The 15,242-nt window shown below is 39.8% G+C and overlaps 1 protein-coding gene across 5 annotated transcripts; it reads left to right on the top strand.

The window, feature by feature from the left end:
• Window positions 1–274: 274 nt before the first annotated feature.
• On the top strand, window positions 275–14,916 carry SMNDC1 (survival motor neuron domain containing 1). 5 transcript variants are annotated; one of them, XR_009246473.1, is made up of 8 exons: window positions 275–494; window positions 1,273–1,392; window positions 6,176–6,318; window positions 6,900–7,061; window positions 8,139–8,292; window positions 9,709–9,917; window positions 13,426–13,497; window positions 14,348–14,916. XR_009246473.1 is itself a non-coding variant. In XM_058671266.1 (8 exons), the coding sequence occupies exons 4-8, from the start codon at window positions 4,624–4,626 to the stop codon at window positions 9,844–9,846; spliced, it is 600 nt and encodes a 199-aa protein (XP_058527249.1). In that variant the 5' UTR covers window positions 1,273–1,392; window positions 1,938–1,986; window positions 2,484–2,565; window positions 4,441–4,623; the 3' UTR covers window positions 9,847–10,087. The 5 variants fall into 5 exon arrangements, 4 of the variants coding, with proteins under 4 accessions (XP_004579913.1, XP_058527249.1, XP_058527250.1 ...); XM_058671266.1 differs by lacking the exons at window positions 275–494; window positions 13,426–13,497; window positions 14,348–14,916 and adding exons at window positions 1,938–1,986; window positions 2,484–2,565; window positions 4,441–4,626 and having other exon boundaries at window positions 9,709–10,087; XM_058671267.1 differs by lacking the exons at window positions 275–494; window positions 13,426–13,497; window positions 14,348–14,916 and adding exons at window positions 2,484–2,565; window positions 4,441–4,626 and having other exon boundaries at window positions 9,709–10,087.
• Window positions 14,917–15,242: the final 326 nt, after the last annotated feature.

Genomic DNA, 15,242 nt, shown 5'->3' with positions numbered 1-15,242 from the left:
AGACCGCGGATTCAGGGCTGAGAGACTCGAGGTGACCACCCCGAGAACCTCGGCAAAAACAACGGCGACCACACGCCCCCTCACGAAGGAGGCGACGGCCCAGCAGGAACTGACGTAAGACAAACGCAATTCCTGCGCCGGGCCCGGCTCGGGCGTGTCACTTCCTCTCCTCCTGGTTCCGTATCCCACAAGCCCCTGCGCCAGTCCCGCCGGCCGCCGAGAGGAGGAGAGGCGTCACGTGCGCAGGGGAGACCTCTCGCGAGAGCGTGCAAGTCTCGCGAGGTTTCGCTCTCCTCTGTCTTTGCCTCCTCCCGGCGCCCGGCGTTCCTCCCCTCCCCCTCCCCGCGGACCGAGTTGTTCCTTCTCGCAGCGAGTCGCCTGGTTGTCGTCGCGGAGGGTTTTCTGCGTTTTCCTGCTGCTGTTCCTGTCGCCGCCGCCGCCGTCCCCGGGCTCATCTGCCCCCTTCCCGCCGCCCCGTCCCCACCCCAGACAAGGTAACACCCCGTGTGGGAGTTAGGCCCCGCCGGCCTCGGCCGGGCCCCGTCGGGGAGTGTGTCGGGCCGCCCGGGGGGCCGGGGTGCAGTGGGGACCCCCGCGCGTCTTGGCACGCCGAGAGCTTCTGGTCGTTTCGGTGGACGCTGGTTTGTGGGAATCGGGAGAAGCCGAGCGGCGGGGCGGCGGGCTCCGGGGGACCCGCGGGAAGCTTTCCCACTGGGGCTCTTGGAAACCCAGTGTGTGAACTTACAAACAGTCGAGGAAAGGTTAATTCTGGTTTCGCTGTTTTCGGCCAAAGTCAGTTTTTCTTAGGATACGTAAACAGTGCTGGGTTTGTGCTGTTTTATTGGAGAAAATAATGTTTCCGGGAAAGAACTTGTTACTACGCCCTGTGGAGTGGCTCAGATGGGGGAGTTAGTGAAGAACTCTGCATATGGCTTTGGACGCATCCTTTAATGGCCCCAAACTATTCTCTTGCAAGTTGGGAGTTTTCCCAACAGACTGTTTTAAAGGTGTGACAGCCTTACACTTGAACTCCTTGAGACGATGACAGTTTCCGGTTGCGTTCTCCAGCTTCTGTTTTTCCACGGAATCCTCTCAGCCGGTTGTCGTTTTCAGGACCCCTTGCCTTGATGTTTGTGGTCTAGTTAAGTTTCAGTGTGCTGGTGATGCAACAGTAATGCTGAAGACTTGGCAGCAAAACCGGTTCATTCAGGCAGGCGGGGAAACTATTTTGTGCGCTATTTTCTTGGTCTGATCCTTCTTACTTCCCTTCAGATGTCCGAGGATCTAGCAAAGCAGCTGGCAAGCTACAAAGCTCAGCTCCAACAAGTTGAAGCTGCATTGTCCGGAAATGGAGAAAACGAAGATTTGCTAAAACTGAAAAAAGATTTACAGGTAAGTATGGGTGGATAGTTGCTCTTAAAATTGCTTGAAAAGCATATTTGTGTTTTTGAAATGGTTCAGGGCTTAGAAATGGGTAGACACCTATGAGTGTTTCCTTCAGAGGGGGATATCCCCCTCCATGTGTGTGGGTGTGTGGGTGTGTGTACACATACATAGAATCATGGGTAATAGGCATCGGTAATAGTCGGTAGGCATCCGGGGAGTGGAGCCGCCTTTGTAAGGAGCCATGATTCCATCAGTCTATTATTTGTGTACCCCGACATTGCAGGTACAGTGTCAGTGCGGCATCCCATTGTCCAGGTACGTCCAACAGTCTCGTTGGACGTTACGCTGTGCTTCTTCGTTAAGTGTAGGAATAGAGATTGTGAAAGTGTCAAACTTTCCAGAGAAGAGGTACACAGAAGAATATTTCAAAAGGTTCATGGAAAACAGAATGAAGAGAGATGGCTTACTTTGATGTAAAAATGTTTGAAATGCATGTGTACTTTTTCAGAGTGCATTTTTGTGTCCTTAACGAGCCCTGTGTAACTTTACAGTGGAAGTGCTTTTGTTTTTTAAGACCTGGCAAAGAACACAATTAAAAAGGTAACTAAGATTTTATTAAAGACACGGGATGATTTGCAAATGAATTGTATGGCCTTTTCCCCCAAGGCTAAATATGTCTTGTATAAAAAACACATAGATACCCCTCATGTAAATTTTCTCTGAAAATGTTGCATAGATATTTAAGCGTCTCAGCAGTGCAGTGGCTGGGAGCTTGTTGCAGTTGATGTCAGGGCGATCTCTGTCACAGGAGAGATTGGCAGTGAGAAGCCCTGGGTTTCAAGACAGTCACCAAGCCATGGTGGCTGCTAGTTCTCAGCAGAGTAGCTGAAGAAAAATGGCAAATATGATTTGTAAATACTGTATTGTACAGTTTTGTCTTAATGACCTGCCTTAAAATTCTGCACCTGAGTTTTTAAAAGTTATAAAGGTGTCATGATTAGATGATCTTTACTGACTCAGTACAAAATTTGAATCTGTATCTAAAGAATCCTTTCCCGTGCTATCAACCCATTGTCTATTAAAACTTAATATTTTAGGAATATTAGGACTGCAGACAAACTTATCTGAAAAGGGGTCCAGATTTGGGATTGTGAAATAGCTTATCTGAGCATAATTAAGGTGAGTTGAATATTTTTAAGTTCAAATTCTAGATTTAGGGTCAAGTTGGGAATAGATGTTAATTTTTAAGAACACGCAAAATAACATGGACAGACCATGTTCAATATATAAAAGCCAGACGTGCGGATCTCAGGATACCAGACAATAAGAAAAAGATGTTTTGAGGAGCAATTTCTTCTCCAGGTTCCTCGGAAGTAACTTAGTGATTTACTTTCTGTCTGTCCATTCATTTAATTGGTCCAAAAGTTTTGTGAGTATACACTGAAGATGAGGTGGCCGGGCATTTGACCTCAGGTATGTTTCTGCTCTATTAAGCAGCAATTTTCTGCTTGCTTCAAAGAGGGATAAGCTGTCCATCTTCCAAAAAGCAGCACTTTCTTTGAAGAAAACAAGGTATTGAGTGCCATACTGTATATTGCTTTCTGGTCAGTTGGAGGAGAGACTGGGAGTGGTGTTTGAAGCAGCATTTTTAACAGGTTTTTACAACATTTCTAGAATAAACTTTGACTAGAGTCTAGGCAGAACTGCCTTTTGATGACATGAGAAACCGTTGTGGTAGACATTGAGGAAAGAACCTGAAGAGCTTCCCTAGGGTTCAGTTAGAATGACCTGGGAATCCTGTATGCATAAATTACCCTCTTTCCTGTAACCATTTACAGTAGCACTGTCCAAAAAAACTTTTCTTTGATGGTGATGGTGGAAATGTTCTGTATCTGCTCTTTGTCACGCCCACTAGCATATGAAGCTGTTTAACATTTGAAATTCAGCTAGGGTGATTCAGAGAGCCGAAGTTTTTCCTCATTAAACAACCGTATGCGATGAATAGTAATGGCACAAGAGCATATTTCTAATATTACAGATAAAATGCAAGTGTTTTCCTGACCAGTTTTGTATAGTTTCTTTTCCTTGTATTTCATTGAGAAAAAAATTAATTTGGATTACTAAATACAGGTGTGCTTTGAACTAAAAATCAAGATAATGTTCTGGAAAGTATTTTGTTAATGTATTTCCAGCAAGTAATCGTCTCCACTGATAAATGACACAGTTATAGCTTCTGTTTTGGTATTGAACTCCCCCGCCCGTTTTTTTTTTTAATTTATTTTTATTGGAAAGTCAGATTCACAGAGAAGGAAGATCTTCCAGCCACTGGTTCACTCCCCAAGTGGCACAAGGGCTCGAGCTGAGCCAGCTGATTGGAAGACAGACACTTCTTCCAGGTCTGCTATGCAGGTGCAGGGTCCCAAGGCTTTGGTCTGTCCTCGACTGCTTTCCAGGCCACAGGCAGGGAGCTGGAAAGGAAGTGGAGCAGCGAGGATACGAACCTGCATCCATGTGGAATCCTGGCACACGCTAGGCAACAACTTTACCCACCTGGCTATCACGCCAGGCCCTATTTTGCCCGTTAACATTGGTGAAAAGTCTGGTCAGACTGCTTACCAAATTGTGTGACTGCCTCACTTTGATATTTTTAGGCCATCCTGTCATTTCTTTTTTCTGCTCCTCTTATGGGTTTAAATTCTTACTATTAAGTTCTTATTTGTTATTTGTTTGCCCTTTGATTTATGAGAAAATACCTTTTCTGCATTTTTTTCAGTGACTTCGATTTTTCCAGTAAAGTTTCCATGTTTCTTCTGCATGTATTATCTTTCTTGTAGAATAAAGTTACTCAGAAGGCAGGAAATTAATCTACTGAAGTCATACTGTCTTTTTTTTTTTTTTCTCACTTGAAAAGAAGTATTACAATCCAGGCTAACTAGCAGAGTCACCCCCCAGGCAGTTTGTGGTCACAACAGTAGTCCATTTCTTAGGCTGTTTAGCTGAATAAGCTGGTTCTAAAGGAGGCAGGGGTCCAGTCACTTGTCTCATATATTCCAGTGGCTCTACATCCCCGAAACGCCTTCCTTCAGGAAGCAGAGTGCCTGAGTGCACCCCTTTGACCTGCTGATCTGTAGATCACAACACCTGTGCTTCCTGGAGTTGCCGCTTACTGTAACTGCTGCCCATCTGTCATGGAAGGAGCAGTTTCAGAATTCAGACTTGGGGGAGGAAAAGTAATTAATGGTATGTACCTTTAAGAACCCCCTCATTCATAAAATAGTTTCTGTAATACTTTGATCCATATGCAAACGTGGAGAAAAAAAATGTTATGAGATTCTTCATAGTTTATTGGGAGGGATACATAAAACCATGATAGAGGACACCAGGCAGATACTCTGGATACAGATTTTTAAGTGTCTTTTTATTAGTAAAATGTTCTGAAAATCCTTTGTAACATGCACAGCTGCTCAAGATGCCTTTCTTTGATGAAAACTGCATATCCTTGTAAAAATACAGTGGGGAAGTGTTCTGGCCTAAGAGAGCTCTAAATTTGAGACAGGTGCAGGATTAACGATCTCTAGGAGGATGTGGAAGTACCTGACGATGGGGATTGTGTGGGCTCTTGAGGAGGCTTACTAGGTTACAGTCCTGACCTTAAACCTGGTTAAGTACAAACAAGACAGGATGCTTTAGTGTTTGTGACTACTTGATCTGTTTTTTGGAAGTTCTTTGCTATATTTAAATGCAAAGGACTTGTCTGATTAAAAAATAATTGGATGGCTATTTACAAGTCAAAATCTGGAGATAGCTGACATTTTAATTCAGATCTGATTATTTTTTATTTTATTCGCAAAACTGATCTTTAAATTCCCAAATACTAGTTTTTCAGAAGTAGCCGGAAGATGTAATATTTAACTTTCTTGGCTACTGAATTTCTTAGGAAATTTTAGTGGCAGCCAGAACAAATTCAGTGGAGTTAAACTTCGCTAATTGTTTTCCCTAAACACATAATTGGATGATTTTAGTACAAAAATTGGGGAACAGATATTGTGAACGTAAAGTAGATAGTATAATGGATAACATGGATCTTTATTAGGATACAGGGATAGGGAATGGGTGGCCAGGCCCACCTGCACTTACTGTGTCTGAAGTTTGCGGTCATCCTTACCAAAGCACCTTTGAGCGAAGCCAGTAAATGTAAGCTTGCGCTATTTGCCCCTTGGAGAGGCATGCATTGCCTGCCTCTGTATATGTACTTTTAAATGAAAGTGTGCTAATGTGGTTAACGTTAAACCATATTGGTTTACTTAGATGCATAAGTTTTATAATAAATATGAACATTGCTGGCTTCTTAACATATGCTTAAAACAATATTTTAGTAGAAAAGTACAAGTATAACATTGTTACTAATAAGGCTGCTTTGTTTTGGTGATTTGGGGAGTGAGAATTGCCAAGCAAAACCCAGTAAAAGTATGATTGCATGAAACACATGACAATGCAAGTAAAAGGGGTCTTGAATTTATTTCAGTCTTTGATTTCTCATCTTAAGAGATCTTAATTAAGATGGGCAGTTAGAATTAATGCATGGTATAAATTCATCTGTTTTCATTAGTATTTGTGATTAGGTTGAAAATAAATGAGTTTAAAATCACAGTTCCTCCACTTGACTAGTGTACAATACTATGTCTCAGCTTCTACACTACAGAAAATACTTATGGAGAGTGCTTAGTAACAAGTGCCATATGATGTGAGAGCGTTTGTAATCAGAATGCTGGTTTTGCTCTTTCTTTAGGAAGTTATAGAACTAACCAAAGATCTTCTGTCGACTCAACCTTCTGAAACTCTTACGAGTTCCGACAGTTTTGCTTCTACTCAGCCCACTCATTCATGGAAAGTAGGAGACAAATGTATGGCAATCTGGAGTGAAGATGGACAGTAAGTGTAGAAAAAAACCTTCTAACTATAACATGAAGTAATAAAATACAATGGTAAGATGTTTTCATTCAGTTTGAACTACCCTGTTGTGTAGGACATGTGATTGGTAAAGCCAGCTTTAATTCTTGGGTTGTTGTGATGACTACAGTTTAGTTTTAGCTTTAGATTCAGTTTGAGGAAAAGAATAGCTTGGATCTTAGAGGAAAGAAAAGTGAAAAAGAAAATAAATGTATATTTTCAAAAGTCTTTTCTAATTTGATATAAATGCCTGATTATTTCAGGTAACTGTGAAGTGTACATAGTGAAATCATTCCTGTAAGAAGTGTTTTTTCAGATTAAAACACATCAAAAACAGATATGTAATATATATAAATGAGAAACTTATCTGACAGTATTTTCATTAGCATTTTTTTAAAATAGCAGATGGCTAACTGCAGAGACTTTGGTTATCATGGCTAAAAGGGCCATCTAATTATAGAAGCGTCAATGTGGAAACATGTACTGATTGAATCACTGCAGTGTAAGTCTGGGCTGAGTACGAAACCTTTACTCACCTGCTTACAGCCATGATATCTTTACAGGTGTTACGAAGCCGAGATTGAGGAGATAGATGAGGAGAACGGCACCGCTGCGATCACCTTTGCTGGTTACGGCAACGCCGAAGTGACGCCACTGTTGAACCTGAAGCCTGTGGAAGAAGGGAGGAAGGCAAAGGAAGACAGTGGCAGCAAACCCATGTCAAAGTAAGTGATTCTGACTTTAGCATTTTAGGCGCACACTTCGTCTTTGGATTAATACTTCCTTTTTGAAAAATGAGGGAGAACACTGAAGTAACAAAACTCCTGAGGTAAAAAGCAGGTACTGGCCAGGGGGATGATTGGACAAGAGATTTCAGAAGCAAGACACATTATAAATGCTTGAAAGCCACTACTAAATGATTTTAGTAGGCAGTATGTCATGTGGTCAGAGTGAAGCCTTAGAATTGCTACTAGCAGTTGTGGGAAGGTATCTCCTGTTCCACGACCCAGATGTAAGATGGTGGCAGTCTAAACTCAGCAATGTTAAGTCTTGGTTGACTACGGATCTGCCGTGATTTGCTATTTTGGATTTGTTGAGAGCTTTTAAAATTTTATGTCATTACATAACTGTATTTCAACTTAGAAAAATGATACTTTTATCAAAACAATATAAGCATCTCATGGGAAAATCAGATTGTAGAACTATTTGATCTTTTGACTGATTTCTTTGCAAAAAGTATACTTAGCTTCCTGGTGTTTGTATGGTGAAGGAGAGTCTAGATCTTTTTGTCTGTTAAAAATCTCTGTGATGAGAAATCAGAATTAACAGAGAATGACAGTTTTAGGCTCTGATCCTATTTAGGATTTTTCTGGAGGAAATTTTGGCTTTCGCTGTCATTGTTCAGCGTTGCTATATTTTCTTCCCCTTTGTAATGCTGTTTCTCAGTTTAAGTGAAATAATCCCAGCACATTGAATCTCTTCATACACATTTTTCAAGTGTTGCATATTTGTTAGTGGTGTTTCTTGGAAATTGATAAAGGTAAACACTCATGTTGAAACTCAGCTTGTTTAAAACTAACTTGCAGAAGCTGTGTAAATATCAAAAAGTCATAGTTGAAGGGTGTATGTTAGTTATGTTTGGGTATTTTTAAAGATGGTACGTAAGGGAAGAATGAGTACCTGGTATTCCTCGAGAGGACAGTGGTAAGTCTGTTGTATTTATGTGTTGCTAAAATCTGCAAGGAAATCATCTTTTGTTTTATTTAAAAGTTAGCATTTAGCTCTTTTTTTTTTTCACTCAGAAAAGAAATGATTGCCCAGCAGCGTGAATATAAAAAGAAGAAAGCTTTGAAAAAAGCACAGAGAATAAAAGAGCTTGAGCAGGAAAGAGAGGACCAGAAGGTGAAATGGCAACAGTTCAACAACAGAGCCTATTCTAAAAACAAAAAAGGCCAGGTTGGTAAATTTCCATTGTACTCTGTGTGTTTGGAAAGTATAGTTTTTCATTAAAAAAGTAACTTTAAAATGAAAATGTAGATTTTCAAACAGCCTGATTAACCAGGTCTTGAATTCAGTTATTGTCAGTCTTCCCTTTGGCTTACTGAGAAATTATTCAGTCACTGTCTATAATAAAAAATCTTATGAATAATGATAGAATTCCATCATGAATTACACCAAAGACTGGGGCTGGGGTGGGACTCTGCTGTTTTAGCACGCCTTTATCCTAGGCATCAGAAGCGCCTTCTCTTTAAAAGGAAATTCAGGTTTCCTTGATAGGCTGCTTTCTAGTGGTGTTGGGCAGGAAATCACTCTAGCATTCATGCAGCAAGGATAAACCTGGCTTTTCATTCCTGTCAAGATAGCCTCTGCAGTAGTAGACATGGCTAGCATGCACTTTTTTTCTGTAAAGATGTTATAAGGTCAGAGGATTTGACAACTTAAAAATGATAGCAGGGGCTGTCACAAACCTTCACCTGCCAGCGCCAGCATCCTGTGTAGACTTGCTGCTCTGCTTCCCTTCCAGCTCCCTGCTTGCGGCTTGGAAAAGCAATAGAGGAAGGCCCAAAGCCTTGGGATCCTGTACCTGTGTGAGAGACCCTGAAAAAGCTTCTGGCTTTGAATTGGCTGAGCTCTGGCCACTTGGGGAGTGAACCAGCAGATGGAAGATCTGTCTGTCTCTCCTCTCTGTAAATCTGCTTTCCAGTAAAAATAATCTAAAAGAAAAAAATGACAGCAGACTGCGCACAGTAAGCTTTAATTCAGTCTGCTTAAACTTTACAATGGATTGCCAGAGCTGAGTTTAGCATTTGAGTATAAAAGACTAGAATTTAAGAAAATATGTATTTTTAAAACAGAGTTATACAGAAAGAGAACTTTATTGTCTATTTCAAACCCCAGATGGCTGCAACAGCTGGGGCTCATTCGCCTGGAACATAATCTGGGTCTCCCAGAGTGGCGGGGGCTTAAGTGTGTGACCATCTATCTATCTAATGCTTTCCCAGACATGTTAGCAAAAAAGCTGGTTGGAAGTGGAGCCCAGCGAGGCCTCAAACCACAGCGTGCATGTGGTGCCAGCATTGTGCACTGTAGTTTAACCTATGCCACAATGTTCGCTGCCAAAATAAGAACAGTGGGACATCTGAAGGCAATTGTTAGAAGTGTAATAGTGTGTGGTGATGTTTTATACCACTTACAAGTTTAAGTGACTGGATTCCAGTGTAGGACTATTTCAGTACCCATTTTTTGACCCTAAACAAGCATAGATAATGTGCTTTCTTTCCCCATAAGTGTTGAACCCGGGAACATTACATAGAATTTGAAATCTGTTTTTCCTGAAACTAACGAGGAATGTTTGTGTTTGCTTTACCCTAGGTAAAGAGGAGTATCTTTGCTTCACCTGAGAGTGTTACTGGCAAAGTTGGCGTAGGAACTTGTGGAATTGCTGATAAACCCATGACACAGTATCAAGATACCTCTAAATACAATGTCAGGCATTTGATGCCTCAATAATCAGAAAAACTGTTGAGTTTCATCTCTGCAGGGCTTTACATTTACCTTTTTATCCTTATATTTTTCTAAAGGTAAATTATTTGTTAGATGATTAAAGAAGATACCATTGTTATTATTTGACTTTAGTAGAATGAGAAGTGAAGATGTTGCATTTGATAATTGCTATTCATTTACCATTCATTACTACTACCACAGTTCCCTCAAATTTTGTTAAAGCAACTTTTCTAGAAAGATGCTGCTTAATATGGCACTTCAGATCTTAATATCAGGCCCCCATGAAACTGATGGCACCTACTTTTATTTTAGAGTTTTCATATGCTTTTGAACTTGGTATGTCCTGGCAATTCTTCAGAGCATCAAGGCAAAACACCAACCTGCAAATAAGATCCTTTCATATATTATATATATAAGCTTCAACTTTAAAACCCAGCAACTGTCCGGTTAAGCCTAAATGAGTTAGTTTGTGAAGGGCAATTTGTTCAGAGATTTCTCCTTCAGTGACCTGTTTTCTAACCTTACTAGATCATCTCTAAAACAGATCTCGTATTTTCATTCATAAAGATTGAATTTTATGAGATAAACATTTATGAGGAGCTACCTTTTGTAAGAGTTTTTGTTTTTTTGGGGGGGTATGTTTGCTTTTTTTCAAGGTGTTGATGTTCACTTATTGGTGGTAGTACCATTGTTTTGAATGTGTAATGTTTATATGAGAAAACAAAAAGCTGATGTATAGCCCTGTACACAGTGTAGATACTATTTTTGTAAAAAAGAAAAACAAAAACATAAAAACAAAACTGAGGCTAAATTAATGAACAAGAATACTGAATGTTTCATCATTAAAAATTTCGTGTATTTCTTGTGCATTAATCTGACCATGATTTCCCTGTATATTATGTTCATGTAACTGAGCTTGTAATTTTCATTAACTAGATCAAGTTACCAGCATTTGTTGGTGTAAGTGAACATTACAGTTAATCCTGAGTTGAATTTAAGCCAAATATACATAAAAAAGGGTCTTCATACTAATGGAAGATGATTTTTAGGTTGTGTGTTAATTTCAGTTTTGTATGTTTAACTTTTATTAAATAAAGTGTTTTTAAAATCTCCAGGGTGTGTTAACAGCATATGAATCTTTAGCTGCCCATGCTGGGAGCGTGATTAAATATTATACTTGCACATAGAATTGCTGAATATTGAGTGTATGACAGGTTTCAGTAAATCCTTAAGCATTCCTTCAGTAGACAGAAAACTGTATCCTAACAGGTGTGCCAGCCTTATTTTCAGGGCTTGTGCTGTATATGTTCACAAAGTATTGGTGGAGAGGGAAAGTAATCATTTGTGAATGTTATTAATTTTTTTTTTTGGTATATTGAAATTTTTAGGGTGGTTGATGAGGTATTCTTGCATCTCTCCGTTCCACTTCAGTGCTCTTTCTTTTTTTTCCTCTAACCATTTGGGACCAAAAAGGCATAATTTGGATAAAGGACTATTTAAGCTGTGAAAATTTACAACTAAAACATATTAGTATTCATCTTGTTACTATTGCGACATTTAAAAAAAAATAATTTAACTTATTTGAATAGCATAGCTCCAGAGATAACTTCATCCAGTGGTTCACTTCCCAAATGGTTGGGCCAGGCCAATACCAGGAGCCAGGAACTCCATCTGGTCTTTCATAAGGGTGGCAGGACCTCTGCATGCTTAGGCCATCATCTGCTGCCTACCCAAGCACATTTGCTGAATTAGAAGCATAATGACCAGGACTTCATCCAGCACCCCAGGGATTCCAGTGTCATTACGCCAGCAACCGTAGGGCACATATCTTCTCAGCATGCTAATAATCCTTGAAAGACTGTAAGAAAGTCCTTTGAATTAAAAAGCTCTGGAGAGTAGGTGTTTAATCTAGTAGTTGGGACACCATGTCCCCAGAGTCATTGCAGCAGTGATTACTAAAGTGACTTGAGTTCCTGCCATCCATGTGGGAGACTCATATTGAGTTCTAGCTTAAGTCCTGGCCAGTGGAATATTCACTAGCAGATGAAAATATGCTGTCTTCCAAAAGAAAAACATAAAAATTGTCATTGATATTTTTAAAGGGACTGCTTTTGAGAGGGGGAGGAATTTAGTGTAACTATGTGACCCCAGAAAATAGCTTTTGTTGATACCTTATGTTGAATTCAATAACATTTTCCTTGATGTTTGTATGCAGTACTGTTACAACTTGTGCCTTGGCCCCATGGGCTGTTTTTGGTTAATTTCCTTGGGGAACCTTGCAGTAGGAGAGGGAGAAGGAATGAAAGTGGCCATGTTAGAGCATACAGTAAAGAGTCCTTGTATCAGAAACTAGCCATGGCCCATGGGAAAATCCCAGTGTCAGGGTGACTGTGGTGTGTAGACTGAAATAAAAGTTGGGGTTCTTGGAGAGAATACCGGTTTTTGGTACTTTCTTGTTGACTTTTTCAGGGGAGAATGTTCTTAGCACCCCCAAAAGTTAGTAAACAAAATGTTTAATAGAGATCACAGATAACAAATACTGTTTTCCTTAACATGTAGAGATGCCTCAAGAGCATGTTCAAAGAGCCAGGACTCCAGAACAAGATTCCCCATGTGGATGATCATGCCTCAGTTTTCTTTTCTATGGAGTGGAATTATATTTGTTTCATTGGGTTTGAAGAGTCCTTAAATTTACTGTATGAAGTTCAATAGAGTATCATCTATAAAAGTGTCTGACTATGCACAGCGGCAGTAGTGGATATGTGCTTTTTCCTTAATTTTAATAGCAGTGGTTAGAATTACAACATAGCATTCATTGCTTATGATATGGGGTCCCTAATTAGAACTATTATCGAAATGTTACCAAAGTATCGGTTACGAGAGTAAATTCTAGGAAAGTTTTAAGTTTTCCTACTATGATATGGCTTAAAAATTGAGGGAGGTTTGGTTCCTATTCCAGACTTTGCGATTCCAGCTATGTCTGGTTGACAGACGTCACAGTGAAGACGCGGACACTCGGTTGCGCACTGTGTTCTGGATGGACTGTAAAAGGAATTAGATTTTTCAATTTGGAATTTGGTCTTCATTGGTAGCTTTATTGGGCTAATGAAGTCTAAGCCTGAAACCATAATAAAAATTATCAGTTAATTATAACTCATCTTTTAAAAAAAGGCTTGTCAAAAATGAAGGTGTACGTTTCCAGTATTATACTTTTAATGTTGTGAATGTATCTGCCTTGAAAATAGGAAGGGAAGCCACCAAGTATCAAGAAAATTACTCTAATTTATGTTACACTTTTTTATACTGTCAAAAATGCCAGTTGTAATTTCAGCAAAATATTTAAAGCATTTGGCTTTTTTGCTCTAACTTGGGTGTTAATGTTTGTTAAGATGTTTAGAGGGGTCAATAAGTACCTGCAGGTTACTGTAAGTATTTGTATTATACTATGGGGCAGTTAGTATAAGTGGTAATTTATAAGTTCAACAGTAAATGTAAAACTAAGTTATTTGTATTATACTATGGGGCAGTTAGTATAAGTGGTAATTTATAAGTTCAACAGTAAATGTAAACGTTCTTTACATCTAGGATTTTTGAGTTGCAAGTTAAACAGAATTTTTACTGCAGTGGAAAGGAAGAGCATAGCAGACAGAATAACAGGTAATACCATAGTTTGAATTGCAAACCTCAAATAATTGAGTCCCATGACCAATTGATTTTTTTAATACCATGTGTGTACATTAAGAAACATAGGAGGTTCAGAAACCAGTATTAACCAATAGAGCCTTCTAACAATTTGTTTTGTCCTAGCCAAAGTAAAAGAGAGATGGTGTTATGCTTCTGTAAGGTTTTTCATTTGGTGGCTGTGCATGGCATAAGACAAATCAGAAAACAACATAGCCGATTGCTGAGCTAGCTAAAAATAGTGAATTTTGATAAGTTAATTTCATTTCCCAGCAAGAAAAACTGATGGTATACTTATGCTGTGTCCCTTGCCAGCTTATTTTCAGAAAACCAGTACAGACTTAAGTCTTGAGAATTGTAAATTTATATTCAAGATTTATTTGAAAGTCAGTTATGGGGCAGGGGAGGGAGAGAAAATGGATCTTCCATCGGCTAGTTCATCCCATAATGACAACTAACAACCAGGGCTAGGCTGGGCCAAAGCCTGGAGCTTTTCTCCAGTCTCCTGTTTAAGTGCAGGGGCCCAGGTACTTGTCGTCATTCACTGCTCTTCAGGTGCTTTAGTTGGAGCCAAATCAGAAGTGGAGCTGGGACGCAAACGTCCCCACAGGGATGCCAACATCATGGCTGGCGGTGTGACTTGCTGCACCGCAATGCTCGCCCAAATTATTATTCAGAGCACAGCTCTTGGTTGAAGAGCCACGTTGTCTAGTTGGGGCCCCAAATCACGGTTATTACTTTGCTGGCTCATGATTTCCCTTTCTTGCAAAACTTACGTGCTTTTTTTCCCTCCCCCCTCCCCTCTCATGCCTTGTACTTACTTTAGCGAGATGCAGTGAATTTCTGACCAGAGAAACAGAATTCAGGCTTGGAGGAAACACTTGACTCCATATCCTGGGAATTGAACTAGAATTGAAGCCAGACATCTTCAGCTAGGCTAGTCTTTAATAGATGCTAACTCTCCAGTTGTTCATTGCTCACAAGGAGCTGGAAGGAGTAAGTATCTCTTTGGTTGTTTTGCCTGGAGTTTTTCTCTCCAAAAACACTACCAGGTATAGTTGACCTAACTTTGAAAGTAAGTGTGATGAAGCTAATTTACAAACAACTGACCTCTTAAACTTATAAATTTTATATACATTTTAGATACTTAATGGCTTTTGTTACATTTTTATAATGCTGTTATGTGCCCTGGTATGAATATCTAAAATAAATATTCTAGTTATTGCCCTACCAGTCAAGACTGTTTTAAGCCATTCCAGTGGCAAAGAACTGACAGCTTGAGGAAATTAAAAATTACAAAATGTGCTGCTAGTATTTTTTTTATAAAGTGTTTCAGGTGAGCCATTTTGTGCACATCCTGGGGAAGTAAGGTATGCAGCTTCATTTCTTTGTGATGCTGTATCCTGGATTTGGGGGCAGAAGGAGATCAGCTTGGCTTATTAGCTTTTCAAGACAGGCAATATTTCAAACTTTTCAGGAGGAAACAAACTCCAAGAAAACAACCCCCGAGTCTTGGAAAATGTTGGGATTAAGACATGAGTAAAAACCCCTGGCTTTTCCCTCATTGGTTAGGATGTTGCTTTTTTGGTAGATACATTAGAACTCTGATTCTGGCTTTGGTATGGGATTTTAGGAAGAAAATAGGAGGAGGGAAGAAATTGTTTTTTTAACTGAAAACTGAAAAAGTCTTACCAAAAGCCTACTTTGCCCCAGGAGAAATG

The sequence above is a fragment of the Ochotona princeps genome, chromosome 13 (assembly GCF_030435755.1).
Source record: "Ochotona princeps isolate mOchPri1 chromosome 13, mOchPri1.hap1, whole genome shotgun sequence".
NCBI lineage: Eukaryota > Metazoa > Chordata > Mammalia > Lagomorpha > Ochotonidae > Ochotona > Ochotona princeps.
This window is presented reverse-complemented; position numbering and strand designations above follow the sequence as displayed.

Coding starts and splice junctions, on each gene's coding strand:
- SMNDC1 (XM_004579856.3), top strand. CDS start 1,273: ATGTCCGAGGATCTAGCAAAGCAGCTGGCAAGCTACAAAGCTCAGCTC. Junction 6,319..6,899: donor ATCTGGAGTGAAGATGGACA/GTAAGTGTAGAA, acceptor ATATCTTTACAG/GTGTTACGAAGCCGAGATTG. Junction 7,062..8,138: donor GGCAGCAAACCCATGTCAAA/GTAAGTGATTCT, acceptor TTTTTCACTCAG/AAAAGAAATGATTGCCCAGC.